The 18,590-nt window shown below is 46.6% G+C and overlaps 1 protein-coding gene across 1 annotated transcript in view; it reads left to right on the forward strand.

Moving 5' to 3' along the window:
- The window catches only part of LOC144827667 (glycine receptor subunit alpha-4), a 387,510-nt gene that overhangs the window by 141,429 nt on the left and 227,491 nt on the right, over positions 1-18,590 (forward strand). Inside the window, exon 3 of the mRNA XM_078685904.1 lies at positions 12,851-13,074. Within this exon, the coding sequence (XP_078542030.1) occupies positions 12,851-13,074 (224 nt within the window). The remainder of the gene's footprint in view (positions 1-12,850; positions 13,075-18,590) is intronic.

Below are 18,590 nucleotides of genomic sequence, written 5' to 3' on the forward strand. Positions count from 1 at the left end.
ACGGACGCCGCCGAATCCAGCTCGACATCGTGAGTAACGGCTCCAGTGTCCCGCTTCCTCGACGCCGGCCGCCGGGCCCGATCGACGCCAGCAGCAACGCCAGTGAGTAGTGAGTTCGGCTCCAGCTCCAAGTGACCCCGTGTCTGCACCGCCGCTGATCGCATCGACTTCGAGCCCTCTCGACGCCGTGAGCGCTGCTCACTCTTGCAACATCGACATCGACGACGCCGTATCCTGCTTCATCCCGTGAGCGCTGCTCCCGCCTGACTTCGGTCGACGCCGCTGCAGATCGCCCCGACTCCGAGGCCCGATCGACGCCGAAGACGCGACGCCGGACATCTCGACGCCGCTGATCATCGAGTGCTTCACTTTTCCAAGGTACTGTGTTGTTGGGGTCTGTGCGACTCTGGGCTCGACGTAGCGCTCCTCGCGGTCGACGCCGAACCTTTGGATTAACTTCGCCTCGACGTCGTGTGACTCCCGTGTGGGTTACATTGTTGCCAAGAACTGTGTTTTAGAGAAGAAGAGTTGCTTTTGATACTAAAGACTTTGTGCTAAGAAGAAACCGTGCTTGAACTATTATTTTTCCTTCCAAGAGTATTTATTAAGACTGTGGTATATTTTTGTCGTTATTTGGTCTTGTGCTAAACCTTATATAAAAATACTTATTTTTATAATACTACTGTGTCGTGTCCATTTGTAGTGTATTCACTTTATTACTGTATGTGGTCATAAATGCTTAACGCACTGCCTCTGAGATAAGCCTGTCTGCTTTGCCAAGCTACCAAGGGGGTGAGCAGGGGTTATCTAAGTGTGTGATCTCCTTGCCCTGACTAGAAAAGGTGTGTCCCTATTTGTCAGAAGTGTATACCTCTGCCAACTAGAGACAGCCGCTTCTAACATTGGTGGGTCAGCGGTGGGATTTTGAACTTTGCATTTATGACCCATGTGCAGTGATTAGTGTGCGCTACATAGTGAAAGCAGACCATAGCGCAGCCACAATCTGTTTTGGTTGGATATTCTATTTTTGTTCTCCGCTTGTCCTGAAGCTTGATTTTTGAAACTGCCAGTTTTGACCATGAGTGACGCCGGAGTCACTCCCCTTGTTGTTGTTGAGGAGGAATTTGATAGGAGTAAGATGAACGACTATCCGCTAAAGAAGCTGAAAGCCTTTTGCAAGCAGTTGAAAGTTCCTACCACAGGCATTTCAAGGAGACCAGATTATCTCAAAGCATTGCAGGCCTGGTTAGAGGCCAGAGACCCCTCTGCCCCGGTGGTGGTACCGACAGAGGAAGGGGAGGAGGAAGTGCCCGTGAATGGGCCTGTATCCCCTCCTGGCAGCAGTGTTTCCTCCAAAGGTCTTTCCCCTGAAGAAAGAGAAGAAAGGGCGAAGGAGCGAGCCTACAATGTGGAAATGGCAAAACTTAAGATAAATGGGCAGTTGGAGATAGAGAATGCAAGAGGCAGGAGAGAAGCTGATTTGGAGATCAAAAGATTAGAGTTTGAAAGAGAGAAGTTAGCTTTTGAGCGTGAGAAAATGGTGAGGGACATGGAGCTCAAAGCTAAGGAGTTAGAATTGAATCCCTCTGGTGGCAGCGTCCCATCTGTGCCTGTAGAAAGTAGGTTTTATTTTCCCAAAGATGTGATCAAAGATTTTCAGAAGAATGAGGATATTGGTCAGTGGTTTAAAGCATATGAGTTAGCATTGTTGGCCCACCGGGTCCCTGAGAAGGATTGGGGAGCGGGGTTGTGGGGTCGCTTTGTGAATGAGGGAAGAGATACCCTGTTAGACATACCTGTTGAGAATAGGATGTCTTATGCTCATATGAAAGATGCTCTAATGTTAAGGTATGGCCTAACCCCAGAAAAGTACAGACAGGCCTTTAGAGAATGTAAGAAGTTGCCTGGTACCACGTGGGTGGAGTATGTGTCATATTTTTGCAGAGCCATGGATGGTTGGGTAAAGGGCAGCAAAGTGGAAAGTTATGATGCTCTTTATGATTTGTTTGCTTGGGAGCACTTGTCTAATAACTGTTTTCCAGAGCTGCGCCAGCACCTTATTGATAGCAAGATATCTAACCCTAGAAAACTTGCTGAAGAGGCGGACCGCTGGGTCAGTACCAGGGTCCACAAGGGTCCAGTGGGAGACTCAGCCAAAGGTGGGCAGGGTCCCCAGCAGAAGAGTGGGGGGGACAGGGGTAAACAGAAGGAGTCCCAGAAAGGGCCCCAAAGTAATCCCCAAGGGAACCAAGGGAAAGGTTCCCAGCCTCCCTCTGTGAAGAAATCAGAGGCCCCGCCAGGTAAACCTGGTCATAGGGGCCCACTGACCTGCTTCGTTTGTAAGCAGGTAGGACACCGTTTTTATGACCCTCAGTGTCCCTTGAAGAAGTCTGGTGCACTACCCAGTGCACCACCCCGTCAGTTGGCTAGTGTAGCTCTGGGAGGGGAGGAGATGGTTGCCCATGGTGGGGAGGGTCCCGCAGAGATGTCCCTGGTCTCTCTAGGAGACATGGAATTGGTCCCTCCACCCCCTCTGCCTAGTAACACTAAAAAATATAGGCAGTGGGTGACCATTAATGGCCATAGAGTGGAAGCTCTCAGAGACACCGGAGCGAGTGTGACAGCTGTCAAGTGTCACTTGGTGTCCAGAGAACAGGTTGTTCCCCACGCATTCTACCCTGTGATAGCTGCTGACAACTCCCAGAAAGAGTGTGAGGTAGCTCAAGTTTCCTTTGAATGGGGGGGAGTTTCGGGTACTCTTCAGGTTGCTGTGAGGCCCGCCATGCCTGTTGATTGTCTCCTGGGCAATGATTTAGAAGACTCCCCTTGGGCTAAGGTGGAGAGGGAGACACATTTGAAAATGTTGGGTGTGCCAGAGTGGGTGTGTGCCACCACTCGATCCATGACAGCAAGTAAGGGTGTTGATGGGGTTCTGGAGCCTGAAAGTATGGCCCAGGACCCAGCTGTGAAGAGAAGAGACAGGGGGCGCGGGAAACCGTCCCCCGTAGTTCCCGTGGTCCAGGAGGAGGCAGACCTCGAGGGGGATGCCCTGGAACCCACAGGTGAACAAGTTGCCGAACTGGGAGACCTGCCCGAGCTGACCCATTGGCAGCAGGATGGTGGTCCCTCCAGGGAGGAATTCTGTGCAGAACAGAAAGTGTGCCCTTCTCTTGTGGGTATGAGGCAGCAGGCCTCAGCCCAGACCTCAGGTGATCAGTCAGGGTCACATTTTGTGTACTGGGAGAACGACCTCCTGTATAGCGAGCCTAAGGCTGCTGAGCCTGGGTCAGCCCGTGTGCTGGTGGTACCCCAGCGCTTCAGAGCCTTCCTACTGGGTTTGGCTCATGACGTTCCTTTAGCTGGACATCTGGGGCAGGACAAGACCTATGACAGGCTTGTCACCCATTTCTATTGGCCTCAGATGCGAAGGGATGTAGACATCCAGTGCAAGACCTGTCAGACTTGCCAGGCAAGTGGGAAAAGCGGGCGGAAGCAGAAGGCTCCCCTCCAACCTTTTCCCGTGGTCAGTACCCCCTTTGACCGGGTGGGGATTGACATTGTTGGGCCACTGGACCCCAAGACAGCCCTGGGCAACAGGTTCATCCTGGTCTTGGTGGACCATGCCACACGGTACCCGGAAGCCATCCCTCTCAGAACAGTGACTGCCCCCGTGGTGGGACGGGCACTAATGGGTGTTTTCTCCCGAATGGGGTTCCCCAGAGAGGTGGTGTCAGACCGAGGCACCAACTTCATTTCCAACTATATGAAGTCTCTGTGGAAGGAGTGTGGGGTAACTTATAAGTTCACCACTCCTTACCACCCTCAAGGTAATGGGTTGGTTGAAAGATTCAACCGTACCCTTAAAGGCATGATTATGGGTCTTGAAGAACCAATGAGGCGTAAATGGGACGTCCTCTTGCCATGCCTGTTGTTTGCTTACCGTGAGGTGCCACAGAAGTCTCTAGGGTTCAGTCCCTTTGAGCTTTTGTATGGTCACCCGGTAAGAGGACCTTTAAGTCTGGTCAAAGAAGGCTGGGAGCAATCTCCCAGGAAACCTCCCCAGGATGTATACAGTTACATGCTGGCCTTTAGGAACCAGACTAGGCGCTTCAGGGATCTTGCTCAGGCAAATCTGGAGGCCAGCCAGGAGGAGATGAAGCGGTGGTACGACCAGAGGGCCACTCTGGTAGAGCTTCAGCCTGGACAGAAAGTTTGGGTCATGTCCCCTGTGGAACCTTGTGCGCTCAAGGACAGGTGGACTGGACCATTTGAGGTTGTGGAGAAGAAGAGCGATGTCACCTACCTGGTGGATTTAAAGTCTCCCAGGAACCCCTTGCGGGTCCTGCATGTCAACCGTTTGAAGCCCCACTTAGAAAGGTCCGAAGTGGGCATGCTCCTAGCTACAGATGCTGGAATGGAGGAGGAGAGTGAGCCTCTTCCTGACCTCCTGTATGCAAAAGAGCAAGATGGGTCAGTGGATGGTGTTGTCCTCTCTGACACACTGACCCCTGAACAGCAGCAGGATTGTCGCCATTTGTTGGGGCAATTCCCTGATCTGTTCTCCTTGATTCCTGGTGTTACTCAGTGGTGTGTCCATGATGTAGACACCGGGGACAGCACTCCTGTCAAGCACAAGGCTTACAGAGTGACTGACAAGGTCAGAGCATACATCAAGGAGGAGGTCTCCAAGATGTTTGCCCTAGGGGTGGTTGAGTCCTCTAGCAGTCCTTGGGCCAGCCCCGTGGTCTTGGTTCCAAAGGCGGCAGCGCCTGGTGCTTCACCGGAACTTCGGTTCTGTGTGGATTACCGAGGACTCAATTCAGTCACCAAGACTGACGCGCACCCCATCCCCAGAGCTGATGAGCTCATCGATCGGTTAGGGGCTGCCCAGTACCTTAGTACGTTTGATCTAACGTCTGGGTACTGGCAGATCGCCTTGACCGATGGGGCAAAGGAGAGGTCAGCATTCTCCACACCAGATGGGCACTACCAGTTCCGGGTTATGCCCTTTGGGATGAAGAATGCCCCTGCCACCTTCCAGAGGTTGGTCAACCAGGTCTTGGCTGGACTGGAGGATTTCAGTGCCGCCTACCTGGACGACATAGCAGTGTTCAGCGCCAGCTGGGAGGAACACTTGTGCCACCTCCAGGAAGTGTTGTTGGCCCTGCGCAGAGCAGGCCTCACAATCAAAGCCAGTAAGTGCCAGATTGGGCAGGGTTCAGTGGTGTACTTGGGGCACCAAGTAGGGAGCGGCAAGGTGGCCCCCCTGCAACCCAAGATTGATACCATCCTGGCATGGGCACCGCCCAAAACCCAGACTCAGGTGAGAGCCTTCTTGGGTCTCACGGGTTACTACAGGAGGTTTGTCAAGGATTATGGTAACATTGTGCACCCCTTGACTTCGCTGACTTCCAGGAAGCAGCCACGACTTGTGAACTGGACTGACGCCTGTCAGACGGCCTTTGACACCCTGAAAACTGCAATGTGCACAGCACCCATACTCCAGGCACCCGACTTTTCTAAAGAATTTGTTGTCCAGACGGACGCTTCAGAGCATGGCGTGGGGGCTGTTCTAGCTCAGGTGAATGAAGAGGGCCGAGACTTACCTGTAGCCTTCATCAGCAGGAGGTTACTCCCCAGGGAACAGAGGTGGAGTGCGATAGAAAGAGAAGCATTTGCTGTGGTCTGGGCACTGAAAAAGCTGAGACCCTACCTGTTTGGGACTCACTTCCGGGTGCAGACAGACCACAGGCCCCTCAGATGGTTGATGCAGATGAGGGGTGAGAATCCAAAGCTGTTGAGGTGGTCCATTTCCCTACAGGGGATGGACTTCACGGTGGAACACCGCCCTGGCACAGATCACGCCAATGCTGATGGTCTGTCCAGATTTTTCCGCCTTAGTGATGAGGACTCCCTAGGGTAAGGGTAGTTCTCCCCACATTTCAGCTGGAGGGGACACGTGTTAGACCTGGCATCATTGGCATGAGTCTCTCCTCCATTTTTTCTGTTTGCCTCCTCTGTTTACGATGTTTTTGCTGGTATCTGCTTTGGGCACTGTGCCACTGCTGATCAGTGCCACAGTGCAAGTGCTCCCTATGTGAAATTGCTGTATTGATTGACTTCCATGTTTGGCTTATTTGGTTTACTATCAGTCCCTAGTAGAGTGCACCAGGAGTGCCAGGGCTTGTAAATACAAATGCTGCTGGTGGGCCTGCAGCACATGTTGTGCCACCCACAAGAGCGGCCTAGTAAAAGTATGTCTGAAGGTCTGCCATTGCCAGACCACGTGCAGTCTGACTGTCACGAAGACTGCGCAAGTACACCTACTTGCCAGTCCCTAAACCTTCCCTTAACTTCATGTTAGTCACCCCTATGGTAGGCCCACGGGCAGGGTGCATTGTAAGCATAAGGTAGGACAAGCCTGACAAGGTTGGCATGTCCTAATAGTGAATTACATCCATAGTCGTTTTTCACTATTGTAAGGTAGCCTGCTCTCCATCAGTTAGAATGGGCTGCCAGGATTATTAATGTTATAATCCTAGCGGGCTCGGGGAGCATGGTGCAATGTCGAGTTTGGTATCCCTGAACTCAGGGTTTAATAACGCATCCGTTTGTGTGGATGGTTTTTGGACTCTGTGTTTGAAAATAGCACTTTTAGAAAGTAGCTATTTTCTTGTCTAACTGTCTACCGGTCTCTGCTGGTTCTGGTGTGTGTGTGACAGGAGCTGGGTGGCTCCAGAGAGTCTGAATGAGTCAGTGTGGGATGAGTGGGGCATTTGCATTTAGAGTAGGGGAAGAGTAGCTCTTGATAGCCTGCCCTGCCTGATACAATGCTGGCTCCGCCCCCCTGCCAGGCGACTGATGACTCTGTGCTTGCCTGGGACTTTCCTGGCCCGCCTCCTGCCGGGCAGCTGATGGCCCTGCCCCTGCCAGTAACAATGCTGGCTCCGCTCCTGCTGAGCGGCTGAGGACTCTGCCCTGCCCAGTGAATAGGCCAGGTGCTCTGGCCTGGCAACACCCACAACAAACCCAGGATGGGGGGAAATTCCCCTGCATGGACAAAGGGATCAAAGCCAAAAAGGGGTATAAGAGAAGGACCCCTGAACCAAGAATTTAGATCACTTCTGACAAGGAAACCTGAACCAAGGACAAGAAGCCTGCTGATCTAAGGACTGCCTACCCCTTCTGCCAGAGTGCTGTTTGTTGGGGGAATCCTGCATTGCTTCTTTATTTTTGCCAAGGAACCAGGAGAGAGGAACTTTGTGTGTACTCTCACTCTTTGCTGAGAAAATCTCCAAGGGCTGGAAGAGTGCCAGTCTCCTGTTGAAGTCACAGGGCTAAAGGACTTCATCTGCTTAAAGTGCTATTTGCTGGGATTTGTGAATCCAGCACCTCTGAAAGAATCCAGCAATCTCGACGCCGACGGACGCCGCCGAATCCAGCTCGACATCGTGAGTAACGGCTCCAGTGTCCCGCTTCCTCGACGCCGGCCGCCGGGCCCGATCGACGCCAGCAGCAACGCCAGTGAGTAGTGAGTTCGGCTCCAGCTCCAAGTGACCCCGTGTCTGCACCGCCGCTGATCGCATCGACTTCGAGCCCTCTCGACGCCGTGAGCGCTGCTCACTCTTGCAACATCGACATCGACGACGCCGTATCCTGCTTCATCCCGTGAGCGCTGCTCCCGCCTGACTTCGGTCGACGCCGCTGCAGATCGCCCCGACTCCGAGGCCCGATCGACGCCGAAGACGCGACGCCGGACATCTCGACGCCGCTGATCATCGAGTGCTTCACTTTTCCAAGGTACTGTGTTGTTGGGGTCTGTGCGACTCTGGGCTCGACGTAGCGCTCCTCGCGGTCGACGCCGAACCTTTGGATTAACTTCGCCTCGACGTCGTGTGACTCCCGTGTGGGTTACATTGTTGCCAAGAACTGTGTTTTAGAGAAGAAGAGTTGCTTTTGATACTAAAGACTTTGTGCTAAGAAGAAACCGTGCTTGAACTATTATTTTTCCTTCCAAGAGTATTTATTAAGACTGTGGTATATTTTTGTCGTTATTTGGTCTTGTGCTAAACCTTATATAAAAATACTTATTTTTATAATACTACTGTGTCGTGTCCATTTGTAGTGTATTCACTTTATTACTGTATGTGGTCATAAATGCTTAACGCACTGCCTCTGAGATAAGCCTGTCTGCTTTGCCAAGCTACCAAGGGGGTGAGCAGGGGTTATCTAAGTGTGTGATCTCCTTGCCCTGACTAGAAAAGGTGTGTCCCTATTTGTCAGAAGTGTATACCTCTGCCAACTAGAGACAGCCGCTTCTAACAAACACTGTAGCCAGAGACACCAGCCAGGGAGTGCCCACTGGTTTTTCTAGGCCACAGGACAGCCTATGGCGACTATTGAGTGTTTATGAAATGCTGCCGGCCATGTTTTCAGCGATGATGCTCAGTTTCACTCTTCAGTTCTTGATGTCGCCTCTCCAGTTTTCGGTGAGTATATTTATTTATTGTGAATGGTATTGTGCAGGCCAGATTACACGAGTTGTCGTGAGTATTGCCCATCACGCACACGCCTTAAAATATTCATGATCTTATCCCAGAGAGTCGCTGTGAACAGTGGTGCTGGAACAATTCTCAGAGCGGGGGTGCTGTCATCACTGTTACATCACCGAAGTCATAAGGATTGTGAAAAATCCTTGTATCACGCAAAGAACAAGTGTAGCAATTTGTCAATATCTATTCACTAGGATAGTGGTAAGGTTGTGATATGTAGCTGCATTTTGGAGCACATTGTAGCAAATATATTTATATAGCATGGAGGTGCTCCCATCGAAATGGCCACTAAGTTTCCACAAACATGCAGTTTTACTAGTCAAACTATATAGCACACAGGCAACAAAGTGTGGAAATAGGGGTTCAACAGCTGCTAATTACCATTTGCATTAGTAAGTAAAGTGTCTATTTGTTTTGATCCAATTTAAATTTTTTGCTTCCATCACACTTCGGAATTGCAAAACGTGCTTAATGTGTGCTTTCTTAACTGCAGGTACATGTTGAAATATTTGTACAGTGCATTTAGTGTATTTAGATTTTGTGTTAGAAAAATATGATATACTACAGCCTTTCCTTTCACACTTCTTGTACTCATGCAAGATATAGTTCACTTTACAAAATACGCTCCCTTTGCAGTCAGAAAAAGAAATGTAAACACCAATCTCCGTATTCAAAGAATAAACAGCAGCAACTTGTCAGAAGACAAGTCTTGAAATGTGACCGCTGGCTTTGAACGTGCAGCAAATGTAACAGGACAAACTCAACATTTCAAAGCATATTTATTGCTCACTCACCTCTGAACTCCATCATGGTTATTTCTGGAACTGCTGCAGCCGCCTCCCCCCCCCCACACACCTCCCGCATTCCTACTTGCAGCGTCCATGACTGTGAACGGTGTTCAAACCTTTGAATATCATTTTTGCTCCAGACTCATTTAGTTCAGGGATATTAGGGCAGGTATTGTCTGACCTTCATTCTTAAATTTGAACCGCTTAGTCCTGGGTTATTTGTAGTTTCAATATGTATTTCTTAAGGAGCCCTACATACATGGGGCCTCATTTATGAAAAGTGACGCATCGCTGCGTGAAAACAGCGATGCGTCACTTTTCACTGTGCCCTCCTTGCGAGACCAATGATGCGTCATATTTACAGTATGACGCATCATGGCGCAAGGAGTTACAGATACGTCAGTATTTCTGACGTATCTATATGGCGCAAAAGTGACGCATTGTTGTGTGTCACAAAAGTGACGCAACTCCAGCAATGTGTCCTTTCACATGGGGCTTGTGTCAGTCTTACGCCTGCTGTGAGGCAGGCGTAAGAAATTGACGCATTTGTGTCCTAGAAGTGGCGCAGTGAAATCTTATAGATTGCACTGCGTCACTTCTATGACCCTTTCTTGCATCAGAACACCCCCCCCTGCATACATTATACCTGGCGCAGGTATTATGTGGCGCAGGGGTTTACAAAGTGATGCATCTACCTAGATGCGTCACTTTGTAAATATGGCGCAACAAGGCACATTTTTTACGCCACTGGTGCGTCACAAAAAGTGACGCACCAGTGGCGTAAAAGTGACGCACAGCCTCATAAATGAGGCCCATGGTGTTGTTGTAGTCTAGGTTGGTGATTATCATTTGCAGAAGAAGTGTGACAGGAGCAACGGATGAGTTTTACGTGACAAAGTTAGTTGGTGGCTGTGCTTTTCACCAGCATGATATTTTTGGGAGTTCAGAACTGTAGCATTGTCTCAGGCTGTTTGGTCTTTTGTAGTGGGGCTTCAGGGGTTTTCCTGAATGTCGAGAAATACCTAACTCTGTAGTTGGGCTGAACATCTCCTGGGCCATCTTTGTTTTAGACCTATTTAGTTGTAGAACGCTTTCTCTCCGACAAAAGACTATGCGCTCAAGGTATCACTTGATGTTGGGCTGGTTTTCCAAGCCAGCACCAGAAGGACGTGGATCAACGGGTTGATTTGAATGCATCGGAAGGTGGAGGTGATATTGTTGGAAGAACTGAGCCAAGGGATACTTTGTAAGCATTGAATGTAACTAGAAAAGAGATTTGCAGAATCCCACTTGCCTTATTTGCAATGTTTATATCTGTGAAGAAGGCCTTGACAGGTTGAAATGTCAAGACAGAGAATCCTATCCGTTTCTGTTGCTGGGAGAGAAGAACCTGATGTTTCACTATATGCTCCATTACTGAAATATCTTGGAAGATTAGGAACACTGGTTAGTTCTTATTTACTGCTGTGAGGAGGTCTTCTCTGATATTTGTCAGGAATGCTGCAGGGGCTCTGCCTGGCGTAAGCACGGTTACTTGGTTGAGTAATAGTTCCTTGGCTTTGAAAATCTCTTGTAGGTGGTGTTTGACCTAATTCTGCGGCAACTTAAAAATGTAAGCGGAATTGAGGATATTCTGATTCCTGCCCTTTTCCATGGGTCTTCAGTTGGGTTCTCAGGAATTTAGGTTATTTTGCATGAATCAGTGTTATGGCTGTATGCCCTGCAGTAGATTGGGTTTTAAAATGTTTGTACTTATACTTGTGAGCAGAACCTTTGATAGTTTGTGTGTTTTACTTGTCTCAAGCCCCTATATTGGACACATGGGATACTGTGAAAGAGGCGTGTACTGAATGGGATGGAATGGAGATGCTTCAGTGTTGTATTGGGGGGCAGTTGGGTGGCTTCAATATCTGGTTTGTGTAGTAATGTTTCTTGGTACAGTAGTGCAAGCCATGATGTTGTGTTCCTTTCCCCATAACGTACCATAACCACATAGGCAAGCAACACTGGTTACTCATCTTAGGATCTTCCACGACACATACCAATGTATTTCCTGACGAGGTAACTTGTAAAAGTCTGTCTATCTTACATAATAATGTATACTATAGTGCTTACTGAGTTATGCAAAATAGTGAAAAAAATGAATGCGGTTTCTAAATTAGAGTAATACTACGAGCCACATTTTTCTGAAAGCTGGTAACAGTCTAAGGCTCCCACAAACGAATGTTCACCCATCCACAAGCGTGCACGCACAAACATGAGTACACACAGACACACACATGAATGCATACACACTTCCATGGTAACTTGTTGTATCTGTTTTCATACACTGACCAGGTGCAGTGTGCTAAACTTCAATGTTCATATATGTTACAGCAATTTAATCTGTTCAGTTACTTTCTTTCTCTCTATGGGCCTCATTTATGAAAAGTGACGCATCGCTGCGTGAAAACAGCGATGCGTCACTTTTCACTGCGCTCTCCCTGCGACATGATTGATGCGTCATATTTATAATATGACGCATCATGTCGCAAGGAGTTACAGATACGTCAGTATTTCTGACGTATCTGTAAGCGCAAAAGTGACTCATTGCTGGAGTGTGTCACAAAAGTGACTCAACTCCAGAAATGCGTCCTTTCACATGGGGAAAGCCCCATGTGAAAGGGCTTGCGTCAATCTTACGCCTGCTGTGAGGCAGGCGCAAGATTTTGACGCAACAGTGTCCTAAAAGTGACGCAGTGAAATCTCATAGATTTCACTGCGTCACTATTACGAGGCTTTTTGCGGGTGAACGCCCCCTCTGCATACATTATACCTGACGCAGGTATAATGTGGCGCAGGGGTTTAAAAAGTGACGCATCTACCTAGATGCGTCACTTTTTAAATATGGCGCAACAAGGTGCATTTTTTTACGCCGCTGGTGTGTCACAAAAAGTGACGCACCGGCGGCGCAAAACTGACGCAAGGCCTCATAAATGAGGCCCATCTGTGTACGCTACAATGTAGTCTGTCCAGTTGAATAAATATAAGGTGCAAATCAAAGTTGACATTGTACAAAATGTTGTTTCAGTATAGTGTCTAACCCAACCCAAATAAAATGGGTTCTCCTTTTTTGTAATTGGTGTGTGAAATATGTAAAGACTGCTTGAATGTAATACAATCAAAATGATGACAATGCACATTCCAAAGGGCAATACATGCAGTCTTTGGCAATGCAGAACCAGTTTGCTAAATCCTGTTTGCTCTTCAGCAGCGCACTCAAAACAATGACAGCTCCGTGAGCGAATTGGTCAACTGGCCTGTGTAATTATCTCTATAGGTGCATCATGCATGAGCAGAAGCAGTGATGGGTGATGTGTGGATGGTTGACATTTATTGCATATGACCTACACATGCTCTCTCATTGCAGGTGACATTGCAAGGGAGATCATATTACATGGTCCCCACAAACTCAAGAGCTGTCTTGGCCTTTGATATGTGAGTGATGCTTGTGTTCCTTTATCATCCCAGGATTACAGGGTAAATGTCTTCCTGCGGCAGCAGTGGAATGACCCCCGGCTGTCATACAGGGAGTATCCCGATGACTCTCTGGACCTCGACCCATCCATGCTGGACTCAATCTGGAAACCAGACTTGTTCTTCGCCAACGAGAAGGGAGCAAACTTCCATGAGGTCACCACGGACAACAAGCTGCTCCGGATCTTCAAGAATGGCAATGTGCTCTACAGCATCAGGTAATGTCTGAGAAATGTGCTGTGGTGGGAAAAAGGAGCTAATGGAACCTAACAAGGAGAGGGGAGAATCACTGCCTAACATGCACATAGACATTCACTGTCTGTTTCAGTCATGCCCATTTTTCTCTATGACGAAAAATCATCTAAAACCTTTTCATTGATTAAAACACAGTTTCGGCTGGTGCAGGTAAGAGCAGTGGGGCGTGGCGGAGGTGAAGTCAACAGACGACGTAATAGGGAAAATAAAATATATAATACCACCTTACCTTAAGCGATGCTGCTCGTGCTCCTAGCTGCACTGGCCATGCCTGTAAACATCTCCAAATATTATTTCTGAGCTGAGTTTATTAACAGACATCCTGCATAGCTTGACTCGGACAAAAGATTAACAAAATTGAAAAGTCAATGCACTTATGATTTCAAACCTTAACCAAGGCGAGTGTTTATGCATGTGTTCTAAACATAGAACATACTTTTTTAATGCATATGTTGGCGCTGTCATTCTTTCAATAACATTTCTTATCTTCACTAAACCTTTGTCATGAAGGGGATTCTGCAAGGAAGAAATTGTTTATAACCCCTTTAAAAATATTAATTAGGGCTCTTGCCACACGTGTAGACAAAAAAGAACCAGGCTACAAAAATCGAAGGTGAAAGTGTATAAAGTGGCCATTCAGGCAGGCAGTCATTTCTATTAACCTGAATCATGAGGAGGTTCAATCCTATACTGAAAATGCATGATTCAACAATTAAAATGTCCTTCAAAGTATCTCAGACCACTTTTAGCCATGCCTAACCATGAGCAAATATTGAGCCATCTAGAAAGGCTCGGCCACCAACTTCCATTGTCTACATACCACGGTAATAAGGGGCATATCATCAAGGGCAGTATCGGTGCTTTAGCAGCACTTTTTGCCGCTAAAGCAGCGATAATCTTAATGCACTATCAGCATGGACATGTTGGCGTGTGTTTCCATGCCTTTTTGCCATTTCCCTGAACGCCCAGCAGTGCATCTCTAATGAGATCCTTAGTGGGCGTTCCTCCCCCAAATAAAGTGAGAATTGTCGCTAACGGACATTTCTCCACTCACCAAGCTGCTCGCTAACCTGTGTAGTGATAAGAAAAGTAGCGCTAACTGCGGTTATCACTACTTTCCTTACGCCTGCTTTCAGTCTAACTTAGCAATTATATCCAGTGGAAGGTGGATATAATGGCTAAGTCTGCCCTGCCCTATCATCAAGCTATCGCCAAACGTTATGCTATTATCTTTGGATTCCCAGCGATAATCGCACATTTGGCAGCTTGTGCATGGAATTTTATCGCTATTCTGATAAGCGTTGCTGATAGCACGCTATCTCAGCGATAAAATCCGGCGATAATTATCTTTGCGCTAAGGGCGCTGAGCGATAATTATTGCCGGCGCTTGCTGATATGCCCCTAACTCTCCTTGCCTCAATGGTCAAAGCCAATCATACAGGAGGAAGCGAGGGAAGGCCATAGACACGGGGGCAAGAAAGAGCATGCATAATAAAGATTGCCAGTGTAATCGGTGCCCTACTTCTCCGTTACACTACTTTGTCCCACAATTAAATCTGGCTATAACACAAACCTAGCTAAAGAGAAAGACAGTACTGTTCATAACAGAAGTCCTAGGAGCAGTCAAGGTGTGAGAATAGCTTATTGTGGTGTACAATAGTGAGGAAGCGAATTGGAATTTTTGTTGTTGGGCGCTAGATAGAGAACCTAGAGGAGTTTTTACCAAGTGTTGGAGAGGTGTTTTTGGATTGCTAAACATTTGATTCCTTTTTGATTTGCAGGAGTGAATGTTACGTTCTGATGTGAATAGAAAAGGTGTTGAAGATTCTTATTGCAGTCATAAAGAATACTTTGTTTCTAAATTTCGCTGTTTTGCACTTCTTGATTTTAAATCTCTTCCTGTCTTGATTCCTTTTGTTATGTTGACCCTCTGAACTGATAGTTTTACTGACAGTTAAATCAGTAGATTTTATCTTGCTACTTTGTATTTGATGCTAAAAACTGTTGAATCTGAGGCAGGCCTAAAGCAGTAGTTCTTGAAGTTCCCTGAAGGTCTAATGTGATCTTGTTATGTTTAGCATGCACCTGCCTCTGGTCTGGCATGGTAGTGCTGCTTCCTCGTCCAGAAGAAGCTGAAGGGCAGAGCCGCATACGTGGTTGGAGCTGAGAGCTGGTGGGGAATATCCTCATGGAAAGATTTGGGTGTATGTCATTCATCATCAAAGTGAATTTCCAAAAGAGGATAACACTTTTCCACAACTAATTTGAGGAAATAATCAAACAGACCTGAAACCGAGCGATAAGATAAAAAGGGGTATTGTTATGGAGGGGGTGAGAGATTCTAATGTGCTAAGCATAGGTAAAAGTTCGAATGTATATGAAGGCATTGAGTTACTGTGATATGGTCAGAAGTAAAGGTACTATGTTATAGGTTGAAGTACAAATGTTATGGTATAAGAAGAAGTTGAGGAATCCGGGTAGAATAAGGGTAAGGGAATTAGAGGTTATGCAGGGTTAGAGATTATTGATAGAGGTACATTTACCAGGCTATAGGTAGGAGTAGAGAGCAGGATAAAGAAAATCATAGTTGACTGAGAAAGAAGAAGGAGCAGTCCGGTGGATTAGGAGAAACGAGAGGCATGGAGGTGGCTCTGACCTCTCGCTAACATGACAAATTGTAGCTGGGAAAAAGAAGGGTCCACAGGGATTTGCCCCATAAAATGAAACAAACATTGACAAACCCAATAGGTCTCCGCCTTGACACCTTTCGGGCGCAAGAATGGTGGGAAAAGGAGTGTGGTGTGTTTAAGTGGTTTGGTGCCCTTCAACATTCTTAAATGATTAAAAGTTGTAACTATGAGCTCTGCACTAAGAAGAGGAGAAAGTGCAGGTTACAACAACAGAATTGACCGAGTCCCATTAAATCTTTACTCCAGTCAAGGATTTCAGCTTGTTTGGGAATCTACAGAAGTTCAGCTTTAAATAGGGCTCCTGCTCCGTTCATATAAGTGTTTGACGTTGAGGTTTACATTTTGTGAACTGAGCTTCTTTGGCACAATGGAAACCAAATATGTGTTTCTCCGAGAAGATTTGAAAATACCCCATCTGATTTACACCTAACAGGAGCTCTTTTTATGGTTGATAAGTAATTGCTTCCTCATTGTGTGAATATGTACTTCATAGTTTCCAAAACAGCTAAGTGAAAAACTACAGTTTTACATGTGATTTTGGAATAAACCTTTAACAAATTCAAATTTCAAATTCAAATTTGAAAAGCTTTATTCGACAGATTGTCATAAAAGCAACATACAATACATCACTATACAATACACTATAAATAAGACATAACCATACACAGTTAAAACGTTTTAACCAAGATCAAGTTGACATCTGGGGCGACATTAATTTGGAAAAAATAGAAGAAAGAAGTATGTGGAGAACGTTTCTCCATTGCAGATTTCCCGAAGCATATTTTTCTCCATATTGATGTGCAATATTTAGATCCCTATGAATGACATGGTCCTATGATCTTTGAAGTTAAGGTGCCCACCTCACTTCAGTCAGTATGGCTATTATCTCCTCTTCTGAGCTTTTCACCTACAAATCATTGTTCTCAAAAGTGGTGATCTAATTAGATGAATGGAAGCGAAGCACTGCAGAACTCAGAATGCATTGGACCACCACACAAACATTATGGGCTGAATACAGTGTCCAGAATGTCCCGAAGGGAGGTATTCATCCTAGTCAGAGGGGTAGTGGATGGGGTTATCTGTTTGCGAGAAAAGTGGGTACAGTGCATAAGGGATGAAGATGTGTATAATCTTTATCTGGGTGTGCTTGTTGATGCAACTAAGCATTCCAGTGGTGCAACGTACATACATTTCTGATATCAAGTGGCATTAGTATCCTAGTCAGGGTGGAGAGTCCCTTCTATGGATCATGGTACTACACCCAAGTGGTCCACTAGGGTGTGAGTAGCTCAAAGTTGCTAAGAGGAGGCATTTTCATTCAAAAGAACTCATGGGAATTCAGCAGTGCTTAGTATAGACTGAGTCATGAAGTAGTAGGTGCTCAGTAGCCAAATCAGAACTCAGTTTTTATTGCTGACACAGTGGCCAGGCTAAGGTCAACTGATATCAAACCAATGTGCATAGTGCATGTAACACAGAACATTGCACTAGTCCCAGGTATGACATATGTGTCAGAAAACAATAAACTGTGATAGAACTCAAAGTACAATAATCCAGTAACAGCATTACTAACACAACAACTCCTCGTTATTTAGTATCATATCAAACATAGGTCTGGATACCTTCATGTTTTTTCATTACAGTGGTTGTTGTGTTAATATTGGGGGAGGTGGAGGGGGAGGGAGAGATTGAGAGGGAGAGGAGGAGGGGGAGAGGGAGGGAGAGGGGAGAGAGAGGGAAAGGGAGAGATGGGTATAATTCGTCTGCACACAAAGGCGTAAATGCATCAATGAAGACATACAAAAGCAAACAATATTTGTACTTGAAGGAAATGGGTCTTACGGACTCCATGGCAGATGGTGCTGGAACAATCCCAACCTGAATACAGGTGTCAAATCCTAGGACAATACAAAATCTGTAATATTAAGGTGGGGGTATTCAGGGTAACATACCTGCCTAACCCACTACACGAGACAATGTAATAGGGAAAAAACAAGAGTGGTTCAGGAAACATACACAGTGACAAACTCAGGAAATGGGAAGTCATACAACAATGCCTCTGTTTAGCAAGACCTGATAGTGGAGGATCAAACATTTGAGATTAGCAGTCTAGTTCTCCATCTACGTTTTCACTAACCTTTTTGGCATTCATTTCTTTTTGTTTTATGATTTGTTTGCAGTTTTATATTGCACAAACACATCCCAAGAGCATTGGAGCACTTTACATAAGCACAAGTTACATTCCCCATGGTCAGAATAATATTTTGGGCACAGGTAGATTACCTAATCCTGACAGTGAAAATTCACAGTGTAAGTATTGGGATGTGGTGAAAAGGGTGATTCGCTCACACAGATGAGAGAGAAAGATTACTAGTGCTGACATTCTGAACTGGCTATAGATTGGCGTTTACCTTTCCCAACCGAGAAAGCTACTGCCAGGTTGTGTGAGATGCCTTGACAATATAAGTACCAGAGACTGGATTAACAATAAATCTGCCTTTTTGAATAGTAAAAATGCACCCCTTCACTACATGGACCATGCTCTGGATGGTGGATGCATAAGAGTGATGTAGTAAAAGGTATGCAGTGTGCTGGAGAGCTGGATTGCTAGATGTGTTGACATAACACAGAGATTGGGCAAGATCGAAAGTCAAGGATCATATTTGTCAAAGCGGTAATTGTTCATGGGTTGAAAGGCTATGGTCCCTCCTGTATCTTGATCGGTAATCAGGTTGGGATTCATGCAATAAGTAATGCTTTTTGGTATGGATGTTCAGCTGGACACAGTC

This window comes from Lissotriton helveticus, chromosome 4_1, assembly GCF_964261635.1.
Source record: "Lissotriton helveticus chromosome 4_1, aLisHel1.1, whole genome shotgun sequence".
NCBI classification, from domain to species: domain Eukaryota; kingdom Metazoa; phylum Chordata; class Amphibia; order Caudata; family Salamandridae; genus Lissotriton; species Lissotriton helveticus.